The sequence below is a fragment of the Gobio gobio genome (genome assembly GCF_949357685.1).
Source record: "Gobio gobio genome assembly, chromosome: 22".
Taxonomy (NCBI): Eukaryota; Metazoa; Chordata; class Actinopteri; order Cypriniformes; family Gobionidae; genus Gobio; species Gobio gobio.
Genome location: NC_137118.1, coordinates 10182940 through 10198038, shown reverse-complemented (window position 1 = coordinate 10198038; position 15099 = coordinate 10182940). Strand labels below are relative to the sequence as shown.

The following is a 15099-nucleotide window of genomic DNA, read 5'->3' as shown; positions in this document are numbered from 1 at the left end:
AGCACAAAAAATACTACACTATTGACTTTAGACCAGGTTTTTGTTGGTCAATGTCGTTTTCAGTTACCTCAAAATAGCCAACAATGCGCCTGAACACACCTCGTTTTCAGACCAGCACACCCATGGGCGAACAGATGGGCACGAGTGCATTTGCCATTTCAACAACGTGGTGCTGGACGTGATAACTGCGTCGGGCTGAAACTAGCAAAAAACACTAGCGTCGCATTGCACCCGGGTGCATGATAGGGCCCATCTAGTTAAAGTGATAGTTCGCCCCAAAAAGAAAATGTACTCACCTTAATGTCATTCTAAACCTGTATGACTGACTTTCTCCAGAGGAACACAAAAGAAGATCCAACTCCGATGTTGTTTTGGACTTCATTTACTCTCGTAGGGATAACAGAAGAAAGTCATACAGGTTTGGAACAACATGAGGGCGAGTGATGAGAGAATTCTCAAACTATCCCTTTAATAAGGTACATGAAGAATAGTCTCTAGTGTATGGTATGATTGAGGCTGTGAGAGTCCAGAAGTTTCCATTTCAGATCAGCACACATCTCCAGGCCGAGTCCTCAGTTGCATGAACACAAGCATCCAGGATAATTAAGGACTTGTTTGTCCAGTTAATGGTCAATAATACTCTCTCATGCCGGACAAAGATGTCTTTGGGCTCTGGCTACGCAAACGTTGGGCCCGGAGCGAAATTCTGCCCAGTCTGTCGATCTCCTGCTGGCTTCCGAAGGGGTGAGTGCTCTCCCAGACACGGGGCCGTTCCTCCCAGGCTAGTAGGGGAGGGTAAGAGAGCAGGTATTGGCTGGAGTGATGGTAGTCGGGTGTGGATCGGCCCTCGCTAAAACCCAGCGGGTGAACAGTAGAGACGGTGTCGTAGTGATCTGGTTCACGGTATTCTTCATAAATAGGCGAGTTGCTGTCATCCAGCGTTAGAGACGTGTGGAAATCTCTCTGGCCCTGGTATCGTCGTAACGGGTAACCAGTTTGCAGCGATAGGGTGCTGCCATCCAACCGAACGCTGCCCCCCAGGCGGGTAGGGGTACCACCTAACCGTGTAGGGGTCAGGGGAGGTGGAGGGGCAGGAAGGGGTGGGGGTGGTGGTGTAGGAGTCTGATCTCGAGGCGGTGATTCCAAGCCTGGGAGACACGTGTCAAGCCACTCTGTCGTCTGCCATTGGTAGGCTGGAAAATACATGCAGAGTATCAAAAAGTGCAGAGGTGTGCAAATTTCATTAGACACATTTTTCATTCTTAACACAAGCCTTCAAAATTAATAATAATATTAATTATTAATAATAACCACCACCAACAACAATACTACTACTACTGTTCAAAAGTCTGGGGTCAGAAATTTCAGCTTTGCCACCACAGGAATAAAATACATTTTAAAACATATTCAAATAGAAAACAGTTATTTAAAATATTATTAATATTATTACAGTATATTACCTTTCACTGTATTTTGATCAAATAAATGCAGCCTTGGTGAGCATAGGAGATATATACATACATACACACACACACACACACAGTAAACTATATTGCCAAAAGTTTTGGGACGCCTGCCTTAACATGCACATGAACTTTAATGACATCCCATTCTTAATCCGTAGGGTTTAATATGGAGTTGGCCCATCCTTTGCAGCTATAACAGCTTCAACTCTTTTGGGAAGGCTTTTTGCAAGGATTCTCCTAGAAGCGCATTTGTGAGGTCAGGCACTGATGTTGGACGAGAAGGCCTGGCTTGCAGTCTCTGCTCTAATTCATCCCAAATGTGTTCTATCGGGTTGAGGTCAGGACTCTGTGCAGGCCAGTCAAGTTCCTCCACACCAAACTCGCTCATCCATGTCTTTATGGACCTCGCTTTGTCATGTTGGAACAGGAAGGGGCCATCCCCACAAAGTTGGGAGCATGAAATTGTCCAAAATGTCTTGGTATGCTGAAGCATTAAGAGTTCCTTTCACTGGAACTAAGGGGCCAAGCCCAACCCCTGAAAAACAAACCCACACCATAATCCCCCCTCCACCAAACTTTACACTTGGCACAATGCAGTCAGGCAAGTACCGAACACCTGAATTCAATGATTTGGAGGGGTGTCCCAATACTTTTGGCAATATAGTGTAAATAGAAAAAATAATTCTGTGAAAATTCTGTGATGATTTTGATGGAAAAATGCTAATTGAGTTTATGTCATGGGACCTTGATTTTTAAATAGCCAAGATGCATTTTAGATAAGAGCCATTATTAATCTCGTTTAGTACAGTAAACGCAGATATGAGCTCTTACAATTCATAAAATACTCTTTGACGAATTCCACGCATATCTCATCCTCACAGTGGAGGTGTGGGCTTGCTGTGAAGAAATAAAATGGAAAATGTTTCAAGGGGAGTGTTTACATGAGTTACGAGATGAAAACAAATAAAACAACAAAAAGCCAAATTAAAAAGTAACAGTCAGAACAATCGACTTGTTTATGCTTGATTAAATATTTACCAAATGAAACAAAGGGACTGACAATAAATTAAAATGGAACAATAAAAGCAAACATAAAGTAGACTCACAGGTGGTACAGTGAGGCTGCACATCACCCAGACCTGCAACTGTTAGGAGAAGAGGAAAACACATCATGTATCACTTCTTATGTTGACTTTAATGTGACTTAGTCAACATTCTAGCTGGCCTGGAACAACATTTGTATAAACCAATCAGATTTTAGCAATAGATAACTAGTGAATATTATCATTACTCAATCATTTCCTTCTTATTTTGTATATGTAAGGGTTAAAGGTGCACTATGTACATTTTCCGTCCGCTAGAGGTCGCCTATTCAAAACCAGGGCGTAGTTTGATGACGCCAAGTTTGAGCGCAGAATCTTGGGACATGTGGTCTTCACCTCACAGCCGGTGGAAAAGAATCGGGATAGGACTCGGGCAGAAATCATGTTGATGGATGTGATTATTAATGTTACTGTAGTATGAAGCAGAGCAGAACCGAGTGTTGTGGAGCTGAGCAAGGCCGCAGGAGCGATTGTTAATAGGATGCAGGTGGTCTGAAAAGTGAGGGGGACCAAAACTGGGTGTTGGTTATAGTCGATTTTCATTTCCGTTAAAATATGCCATTTTAATATGGAACGGATTATCAAAACTAAAACAGGTTTTTCAGGGAAATTATGTAGCCTAATTTATTTATTTCATTTGCATATCTTAAGTGAGAAAAAATATATAAATCCAGTTTTGTAGACAAGAGTGTAACTATTTTGTGTTGTGTAAAAACAACAATGCACAAACTTTTTGTATACTAATAAACTGTCAGAAGATAGGATATTGTTTGTCTGATTACAAAACTACCACAGGTTGGCATTAGTTAACGTGTCTGTTAGGCCCTTATCTGTTCCAAAAACAATAATTAATGTAAATTAATTAATTGACTCACAGTTTTCCAAATGAGTAAAAAAAAAGTATGATTACTCACATCATCACTAATTGAAAATAAAAGACTTTAGCATTTTAGCAGGAAAAGGCAGCTTGATTTACTGCCATTTTTCAAAAGGAGACACGCAGAAGTCTTTATCTATGGTGCACACTTGGTATGCTTGGACATCATACAAGAAAAAATATATTTTTTGAATTAATAAAACACAAGTAGCCTACTATTTTAACCCTCTAGGGTACTTCATTTATGGATCACACTTAAGACCTTCAGGTCAAAAATGACCCGGAGGGCGGGATTAAGATAAAAAAGATTTGAGTAAAATCAATGAAATATATTTTTGTTCAATAATATTTTTTCTTTTCTTTTTTGGTGTTTTGAGATAATTTTATGATTTATAATTAATATTTATGTAATAATTATGATCCATTTTTCCCATTGTATTTCATTTTAGAGTCAAGCCTAGGCCTCATGAAAGCAATTTTTTAAATGAGATCGGTGCCATCCAGTGGACACATTGGGCATTTTTATCACGCAATAGCACATTTTTACCACTTTAGTGGATCTTGCGTTTTATATATATATATTTTTTTAAATCGTAGCTTCATCGGAATGGTCAGAAACTTGGTGACTTTATTGGAACTTGGTATATGAACACCCAAAAAAATTGGGGACAGGATTTGAAAAGTCTAAGTGGTCGTAAAAAAAACAATAGTCACACTCAGGACCTTCGGGTCAAAAATGACCCCCATAGGAAATTAATGGGAAATTGGTAAAAATATGAAAATACAGAGTTTTTTTATGCATACAATCTACAAATCAGACAGGATGCAGAAAAAAAGGACTCAACCGTGAAGGGGTTAATCTCTAAAACATCAAGAGTGCAAAACAGACAAAAAAACTCACACACACACTTATACACACAAAAACACACGCACACACAAATGAACGCGTGCCATTCCAAAAGCTAATTGTGTTTTTGTGTGTGTGAGTTTTTTTTGTCTGTTTTGCACTCTTGATGTTTTAGACATTCACCCCTCCAATTTTTTGGGGTGTTCATATACCAAGTACCAATAAAGTCACCAAGTTTTGAACCATTCCGATGAAGCTACGATTTAAAAAAAAAAATTATAAAACACTTCGGGTCATTTTTGAGGGTAAAAATTACTTTAAAAAAGGCGGCAGCATTATTTTATTATTTTTACACAGAGATTGGTAGATCTATTAGTGAAATCTGTTAACTTTATCAATCTTTGTTTCATTATATGCCAGCGGTGACCGTTCAAAAATGGGAAAAAAGCTCTTCTTGTGTTTTTGTTTGAATGCCTGTAACTCAAGAAGTGGGCTATTACAGATATCTTAATATCCTTTCAGATTCTGATTCTTAACAAACATTTCTTTTGGTATCTTAATTTTAAAGGCCCTCGATGGTTCAGACCCAGAGATACGGAGATCCTAATGCGGCTCAATGAGTAAACTGGTCAATTGTACACATTTTCAGTGGTCAAAAAAACGAATTTGGGTCGCTCATACAGATAGATCTTTTAAAGAGGAATATCTGAAGAATAAATAATGTTAAAACTAGAAATGTATCAATTTTTTTCCTCTATCAACATAATTGCATAACATTCCTATCTGAGTGCCATATCATTTTTCTAAAGTTTTCATACTTGTAATTCTAAGAGTATTCAAGATATCTTAATATTCTTCAAGATTCTCTTAATTAACTTTTCTATTGAAATCAACCTGCAGGTGAAAATTGCAATTTTGACACTGTGACATCTGTGACATTTCATATTTTGGCTTTCATCACTATTTATGTTTGACTTTCTACAGAAAAAATATTAACAAAATTAAAAATCTTAGCCGGGGAGCCGGGGACCGGTTGAGCTGACACGAAATGACCCTTTTGGAATTTTTATAAAATTACTACTATAAATCATTTTAGCACCTCTATTGTACTGATGTAAAGTGTAGGATAAGTCAAAAAGTCACGCCCTAACAGCCTTGAAGGGTTTTTTAAATAGTTAACTACTTAAAATCACTTTTCTAATTCTGTTACAGGTCTCGTCTGCATTTACTGTACAACACTTAATGAGTTTAATTTAAGCTGCACGCTTGTACATTGAGAATCACATTTTTATTTTGTTTAAAAATAGAGGTCACGATTTTGAGCAGACAACTTAAAATAACGTAATTTACTGGAGGCTCTTACAAAAAAATGTATTGCTGGAGTCCATTTAAAATAGTTTAATTAATTAAAAAAACATTCAATGACTCACTCATAAAGACTTCCCTTGTTTCCTTACTGGATGAATCAGTGATTTTGAAGAATCTCTAGAATAAATGATTCAATGACAAATACATTTTTAACAGTCACTTGTCGCCACCTACTGGTGTAACCATGTAATTGATACAATATAGTGTCCAGTTTCGTACAGAAGGTGATTTAGGTTACTCTATTTTGATAGTGACTATACAGTGTTTATAGGCCTATCTGGTAAACCTTTATCTCAGTACTTCTGTAATAATCTGAATTACTGTAAAACAGAAATAATGATACTGTCTCTGAAGCCGTTTCATATCTATACATGACAACTGCGCTCTCTAGGTCAGAACCTGATCTATATAATGTTCTCTAGCCTATATATAGATCAGTGGTCAGAACGCAGATCTGATTCAAATGTTCGTCCAGTGAATTTAACAGACACGGGAGAATTGCTGTCATTTCAGAATAAGATCGCGTGGGTGTTTAAAAGAGATTGCGATCTCAATTCAAGTATTAGTTATGCAGCTCATTATTGACAAAGGCACCTCAGTTGCTATGGTTATCACTGTCAATAATAGCAATTTCATCAGCGAACAATTTCGCGGATTCACTCCCATAATTGAATGTGTTTGTCACTCATTACAGTATACTTTAAAACTTTACAGAAACTTTACAGTATATGTAGACGCTGGTCCTCTAGAAGCACGACAATTTGTGAATGGATTATAGGGAAAGCAAGCAAAGAGAGCTCCCTTTATAGCGCGAAAAACTGAGCTTGATCACGCAAAAATAATGAATGAACCTAACTGCACTGCTCAGGCAATCTCTTGAATCCTGTGTCTCCTATTTGTGTGTTATATTAAAACTATTTGCGAGGGTGTGCTCAGTATTTTGAATTCAAAACGTCGAATTTCACCAAGAGGTTATGCGATTGCCTGTTCAGTTTCAAAACAAGCTGCGCTTTTATAGATTATATAATATACGAGCGGCCACAGTAATTTAGAATTTTCAGGTGGGTGCTCCTGTCCCCCCCGGGAATTGCGCCACTGATAGGATGAACGCAACACACTTCTCGCGAGCAGCTGGACTTTTATTATGCCAAAGTCACCGGCACCATTTCCGGTCATGAGTATGAGGTAACTCAGCTCTGTTTATCATATTAGATACATTTGAGTGTGTTGAAAATGATGTTATGATGTTACTCTGTGCGTTCGCTCGGCGGCTGCTTTGACACTTGTTGCACACTGCAGTGAGAGTAAAGCGTTTCTCGGAAACTGAGGGTAACACAGATATGACGCAATTGACAGACAACTCCCTCACACGTCCCGGTTCCTTGGTTAAAATGGCAATTTTCTCACGATAGTTGGAAACATTTAGGATATTGTAAGTACTCAACTGAACAAAATATACACTCACCTAAAGGATTATTAGGAACACCTGTTCAATTTCTCATTAATGCAATTATCTAATCAACCAATCACATGGCAGTTGCTTCAATGCATTTAGGGGTGTGGTCCTGGTCAAGACAATCTCCTGAACTCCAAACTGAATGTCAGAATGGGAAGGAAAGGTGATTTAAGCAATTTTGAGCGTGGCATGGTTGTTGGTGCCAGACGGGCCGGTCTGAGTATTTCACAATCTGCTCAGTTACTGGGATTTTCACGCACAACCATTTCTAGGGTTTACAAAGAATGGTGTGAAAAGGGAAAAACATCCAGTATGCGGCAGTCCTGTGGACGAAAATGCCTTGTTGATGCTAGAGGTCAGAGGAGAATGGGCCGACTGATTCAAGCTGATAGAAGAGCAACTTTGACTGAAATAACCACTCGTTACAACCGAGGTATGCAGCAAAGCATTTGTGAAGCCACAACACGCACAACCTTGAGGCGGATGGGCTACAATTTGCACAAGGTCACCAAAATTGGACAGTTGAAGACTGGAAAAATGTTGCCTGGTCTGATGGGTCTCGATTTCTGTTGAGACATTCAGATGGTAGAGTCAGAATTTGGCAGAATGAGAACATGGATCCATCATGCATTGTTACCACTGTGCAGGCTGGTGGTGGTGGTGTAATGGTGTGGGGGATGTTTTATTGGCACACTTTAGGCCCCTTAGTGCCAATTGGGCATCGTTTAAATGCCACGGCCTACCTGAGCATTGTTTCTGACCATGTCCATCCCTATATGACCACCATGTACCCATCCTCTGATGGCTACTTCCAGCAGGATAATGCACCATGTCACAAAGCTCGAATCATTTCAAATTGGTTTCTTGAACATGACAATGAGTTCACTGTACTAAAATTGCCCCCACAGTCACCAGATCTCAACCCAATAGAGCATCTTTGGGATGTGGTGGAACGGGAGCTTCGTGCCCTAGATATGCATCCCACAAATCTCCATCAACTGCAAGATGCTATCCTATCAATATGGGCCAACATTTCTAAAGAATGCTTTCAGCACCTTGTTGAATCAATGCCACGTAGAATTAAGGCAGTTCTGAAGGCGAAAGGGGGTCAAACACAGTATTAGTATGGTGTTCCTAATAATCCTTTAGGTGAGTGTATAACACTGGCCCAGTGTTTTTTGGATATTTTACTGAAAAAATGTTACATAGTGCACCTTTAAGCTTAGGAGTACTTAATTAAATTGCAAGTTCAAATTCAAGTAAAAAATAACAGCTAATTGATATTGAATTAACATTTAAAATATATTTAAAATTAAAACAATAATAAAATATAAAAAAGGTACATTTAAATTAAATGTTTCAATTTAAAATATACATTATATTAATTAATATGATTAATAGTATAATATTATTATATAATATTAATAAACAAATCAATCTGATTACATTACAATCCTGCTCCTTGAGGGCCACTGTCCTGCAGAGTTCAGCTCCAACCCCAATTAAACACCTGAACCAGCTAATCAAGCTCTTACTAGGCATAATAGACACAAATGCCGCGTCCCAAGTATTTGTGAAGAAAAAGTACATACTTTTGAGTGTGTAGCAGAAGAGTAGGCAAGCTTTGGGACATAAAATACTACTTAGTCATAATCTCATCTTTAACGGACAGCTCTGTCGCTTAGTTGTGTGCATCCTGTCACCGTTTAAACGGTCCTGTCAATTACCTCGTCACAGATAAAATCCTCCACATTAAATCTAATTGAATTTCCTACTGTTCCGGAGAGAAATGTAGCAGCTCGTTGATCTGCCAGTCGTGGGTCTTTCATGCAGAGAACTGTCCTCGTGTGTTTGCAATTTGCATAATGATGCATTTAAAAGTTAATGACCGAATGTATTACGACAAAAGTTCACATTGCTGTTGTAGATTAAACATAATGTGGATAATATTGAATAAATATCTCTTTGTCAGGTTAGATACTGAATATTAATCACTCAAACCCCTTTATCTTTACTTAACTTAGCTGTCGCACATCCACCATGTTTGTAGTTTTTTAAACACTTTTTATTTGTGTTTGTAGTTCTAATGGAACCCTCATCCAACGCGCAATGGGTTGTGGGCAATATTACCTGTTAGAGTGTGCATTTCAGATTCTAACCGGAAGAAGTAGACTTATCCGGGTATCTTTGGAATACTTATTTCAACATACTACAATTTGGGACACACTAATTCTAATTTCAAATACTATTTAAGATGGATAGTATGTGAATTGGAACGCAGCAAAAGCCACTTGAAGGCAAGCCTGCAACCTTAGCTGGAAAAGTGCAACGCCTGCCAGGGAAGGAGACCAGGCTGTTTTTTTTATATTGAATGTCAGTGGCGGAGAGCCTTCACTACACTGAATAAACCGCTTTTGTGAGGAAATAGCTTATCATTTAATGATTCGACAGCCTATAGAGACAGAGCGTATTCAGGCCACACCCACACCAGGGGGAAAACAATCCAACGCTCTCCATTGACTTCACATTGCGTGAGGCTGCCTCCTTGTCATTTCGGACTTATAACAAAAAAACAAAACAATGTCTAAAAGCTGCTACGTGACAGGGTGTACAGCAAACAAGCTTCAAAACACAGAAATAAGCTTTTATAAGCCGTCGACCCAAAAAAACGAGTGTTTAAGGAGATAAAAGTGGACACAGGCAATAAGACGTGAAGCATCAGCAGGAAGAATAGGTACATTTTAGGATCCTGACACTCAGTATGCCTCAGTATGCCTATGTGTGCAGTAAACATTTTTTCACTGTTAAGTCAAATATCCAAATGTCAGTTTTATATATTATATTTCCTGTCGCTGATTACATTCCCCTCTAGCGGGAGTAGTTCTGAGTGTAATATAACATGTCTCAATTGCCTGGTCCACTTTTGTGTCTATAAACGCTCGTTTTTTGGGTCAACAGCTTATAAAACTTCTGGGTTTTTGGTTCTGGGTTTTCTTTAGCTTGTTTGGTGTACACTTTGTCACATATCAGCTTTTAGACATTGTTCTGTTTTTTGTTCGAAATCCGAAATGACAAGGAGGCAGCCTTGCATTGGATTGTTTTCCCCCTGGTGGGCAAGGCCTTCAGATTATGACGCGTGTCGGCTAATCTTCAACATGTGTGCTCTTAGACATTTGTTTTGGATTTATCCATTTTACACCGAAAAAAAAAATGCTGTTTTATAAGAGAAATCACAGGCAAATGTATGACAGGTATGATTCAGTTTAAGGGCCCTTTCACACCTACCTTGTTTGGTCTGGATTTTCTGACTTTTCAGTTTGATCCGAATTAAAATTACAGGTGTGAAACCTCCCCCGGACCACGGTCTGGACCAAACAGACAAAATTTGGTCTGACGAAAAGAGGTAGTCTCGGTCCGGATCAAACTGAACAAAGGTTCGGTTAGTTTCTAGTGTGAAAGCATTTTCTGTATGGTTCGGACTTTCAGACCATTTACAGGAAGTTCCTGGTTATGGTTAAATATGCTATTTTAAAATTTCATCTAGGCTATATTGATTATGAAAAGTGAAAAGATGCGCAATATGTCAGAAGACAGAAGGTCAGAAATGATTTTGACCACTTCACTAAGTTTTGTCTTGAAGAAAACCTTTCTTTAAAGTTCATTTCGTTTTGTATAAATTGTATCTTAATTCTAATCAATGTTTAATCAGATAATTGCCTGGATTTAATAAATAAGAAGCAAATAGTCCATAGCAGACAACAATTGTGACATGGAGGCATGGGAGCGATCACATGCTTTGCATATGAACTGGAGCGCGTCTCAAATAAACCGAAACTCAGCAGGCTACTTGCCTCACAGACATGAGAAATATGTGTATAGAAAACTTGAAATGTCCACTTTTAAACGAAACAATTCGAAACGAAAAGAAATAGTCAAGCAATGCGCACCGTTCACTAACGGGAACGATATGCCTCTGTTCATTCATTCTTGCATGTCCGTTTACAAACCAATCAATGACGAGAGGACGCAAGTATGTCATGTAAAGTTCTTTAGTCCGCTCGCATAATTGCAATGTGAAACCGAACCAAAACTAATCAAATGTATCATTTACATTTACATTTATGCATTTGGCAGACGCTTTTATCCAAAGCGACTTACAGTACCCATATGACAGGGACAATCCCCCTGGAGCAATGTGGAGTAAAGTGCCTTGCTCAAGGACACAATGGTGGCGACTGCTGGGATCGAACTAGCAACTTTCTGCATATCAGTTGAGTGGTTTAACCCATTAGACCACCATCTCCGTATCTGTATCCATGTCTGTATCCAAACATGAACTTTGGTTCAGACCTTGGTGCGGACTTCCAGGTGTGAAAACGCCCTAAGGCACTTCTCATTCATTTCTATGGTATCCGCAAACAGTCACACAACTCTGTAATATGATTGATTATCAAAGAATACATGATCCAAGATAGCGGTTACACTTTCTCCAATGGTAGAGCCACGGACCCCCGTATCTCCCAATAATAAGACCATCTCTGATAGAAACTTCCAGGCAGGTGCGTTGAGGCAAGTTGGAGCTAAACCCTGCAGAACAGTGACCGAGTTTGGACACCACTGGGTTACACCAATGTAATTTAGAAATATTAATAATGAATAAGAAATATCTTCTCAAGGTAACAACTGAAAGTTTACACTTTTAAAGTATAAGAATGCTGGTTCAAGACCCACAAAAGTTGTAAAACCAGGAGCTTGTCCTAATTGGGTAAATCACACTGTGCTGTTTAGCATAACCAACAAAAACAGTCCACTTTCATCCGGACCTCTGAGAAGGAAGGTGGAGCTGCGAACTCCGCAGACAGCATGAATTACCATAGTGTGTGAGACATTCAAGCAAACAGCTTGTTTTTTCACTGATTGGAAACAGCTTGGGTCTAGGGCAGGTTTAATTAGAGACTGGTTCTGGTGCGCTTCAAAACCAGGTCACTGCCATGGAGGATATGAATGCTGTTCTTCAGTAACTAAAGGGCAGTTCAATAGTTCAGGTTTTCAATGCAACTGGATTATGAGTGATTAGAGAGACAGTCTAAACCCTGGTTTTATACAATTCTAGAGTTGTGCAGTTTAATTAACGGATCTAATCCTACTTTCTCAAGCATGGACTGGACTCCTGCATGATTGGACATTCGCTCTGGCATTTTACCTTTACATGCATCATGGTTTTTGAACCCTATAAAATTTAAATAACAAATAACAGAATAACATAAAATATTACTACAGGACTCTACAGCTCAATACTTTCTCTCAGTTGCAGCATTTTGCGGTCAGTTTTTCTTCTATAATGTTGCTTAACTGAGTAAATGACTGCTGTATCCAGGCAACTGATTTTCTAGCAGCACTAGATGTCTCCAGTATAACTCTGTGCCACTCTTTCCTCTCACACAATAAAACACTTTCACCTCAAATCATTTCATTTATTCATTTATTTGCGTAGTAGCAGGAAAATCAAGGTCTTGATCACTTGTTGGATTTATTTTGCAATGAGGATTGTACTATGTTCCTTAATAATATGCACATGATAATTTTTTTTAATCATTATTAAATATTTGTACTAAAAATGAAATGCTTAAACAGAATATAGAATATTTAAAAAAAAATCAAATGTTTAATCTTATTATATAATAATAATAATAAATATAGCTGCAAGCAGCAATACCGGGGCCAAGCGCAAAGAAGAAGACAAGACATGCCAAAATGGCTGGCAGTGTCAGATCAACTGGAGCAATGAGCAATTAATCACGTTTTAAGATGATTTTAGGCAAAAGGCTGAAAAATGCATTGTAGTCTGAGAGTGTCAGACCAACTGCAACAATTAACAATTATACAGTTTAAGAAGATTAGGCAAAATGGCTGAAATATCATATATAGAGTCACTGATAATATAAGTTAATGGTTTATCACTTTTGACCAATAGGTGGCACAGTTACGAAATTGATGTGGTGTGGTCAGAATAAGGGAACAATGACACATGCAAAGTTTGATGCCAATATGTCAAAGCATTGCAGAGATACAGCCTCAAGAGTCATTTTGGCATCATGGCTCAACTTCGTCACTGCGGTTTACAAAAACGGTTTCATCTATTGATGCAAAATCCCTAACTTTTTGTTGACATAGTCTGAAGATGATACGATTCGATTTTGGTGGAAATTGGACAAACGGTCTAGGATGAGTTTGAAAAAGTAGGTTTTGATCAAATAAGAACATTGAGGACAGGATGTTTGACCAAATATGGCAAAATTAGTATCTATGTTCTCGGCATGAGCCAATAAATGTATTATGACCAGTTTCATTAAACTAGGCTAATTTAATCAAAAGTTATTAGCATGTTTGTAAATTTTGTTATAACCTCTGACCACAAGGTGGCACTGCCCCAAAACTTTTTGAGTACCTTCAAAGCATGGTGCGGAAGACCCATACCAAGTTTCGTAACGATAGACTAATGCATTTGTAAAATATAGTATTTTAGCACATAATTCAAAATGGCCGAGAGCCAAAATGGCCGATATGGTAAAATTGAATATCAGACAACTCTGAATACCGTCCTGAATCTAACGAGACAACTTTTATGATTTTTGGACAAACAGTTCAAAAGTTATAAGCAAAAATAGCCATTTTTTGTATCTCCGGACCAGTAGGTGGCGCTGCGCCGAAACGCTGCAAGTTGCCTCAAGTCATGCTTGTGATGACATGTACCAAGTTTGGATTGAACACGATAAAGCATTGTGGAGATATAGCCTTATGAGTGTTTTTGCAACCGCTACGTAAAATTTGTGTGCACGTTTATCAAAAACGATTTGACGAATCAACTTGATTTGCAAGATTTTTTGTCAGCATGGTCTGAAGATGATCTGGTTCAATTTTCGTGCAAATCGGACAAACCGTCTAGGACGAGTTCGCAAAAGTAGGTTTTTTGGAAAATTAAATATGGCGGGGAAATTATCATGACCGAAAATGACGTCATAGGATGCAATTGAATCGGCATGAGCCAATGAATGTATTATGACAAGTTTCATTATACCAAGCTAATTAAATCAAAAGTTATTAGCATTTTTGTCAAGTTTGTTATAACTTTTGACCACAAGGTGGCACTGCCCCAAAACTTTTTGAGTACCTTCAGGGCATGGAGTGGAAGTCACATACCGAGTTTAGTAACAATACACTAATGCATTTGTAAAATATAGCATTTTAGCACATAATTCAAAATGGCCGACAGCCAAAATGGCTGATATGGTAAAATTGAATATCAGACGACTTGGCATGCCGTCCTGAATCTAACGAGACCACTTTTATGATTTTTGGACAAACGGTTCAAAAGTTATAAGCAAAAACAGCCATTTTTTGTATCTCCGGACCAGCAGGTGGCGCTACGCCGAGACACTGCATGTTGCCTCAAGTCATGCTTGTGATGATATGTACCAAGTTTGGTTTGAATACGATAAAGCGTTGCGGAGATATTGCCTTAAGAGTGCTTTTGCAACCGCTACGTAAAATTTGTTTGCGCGTTTATCGCAAATGATTTGACGAATCAACTTGATTTGCAAGATTTTTTGTCAGCATGGTCTGAAGATGATCTGGTTCAATTTTCGTGCAAATCGGATGAACCGTCTAGGACGAGTTCGCAAAAGTAGGTTTTTCGGTTAATTAAAAATGGCGGGAAAATTATTATGACGGAAAATGACGTCATAGGGTGCAATCGAATTGTCTTGAGCCAAGGAATCAGAGGGAAAAAGAATTTCGTTTCTAGCCCTTATGGTTCAAAAGTTATTAGCATAAACATGAGTCTAATTTTGGACTGATGGTGGCGCTAGAGGGATTGAGTTAGAGACTCAAAATTTGCTATGGTGACATTTCAGACTGTCCTCTATTAGTGTGCCAAATTTCATAACTTTTTACCATACGGTTCTATGGGCTGCCATAGACTT

General features: G+C 38.5%; 1 protein-coding gene across 1 annotated transcript in view; it reads right to left on the bottom strand.

The window, feature by feature from the left end:
• Positions 1-630: 630 nt before the first annotated feature.
• Positions 631-15099, bottom strand: part of fat3b (FAT atypical cadherin 3b) — a gene marked incomplete at both ends in the record, with an annotated part of 99971 nt that continues 85502 nt past the window's right edge. Inside the window, 3 exons of the mRNA XM_079804179.1 lie at positions 631-1193; positions 2298-2363; positions 2573-2611. Of these exons, the coding sequence (XP_079660305.1) occupies positions 631-1193; positions 2298-2363; positions 2573-2611 (668 nt within the window). The remainder of the gene's footprint in view (positions 1194-2297; positions 2364-2572; positions 2612-15099) is intronic.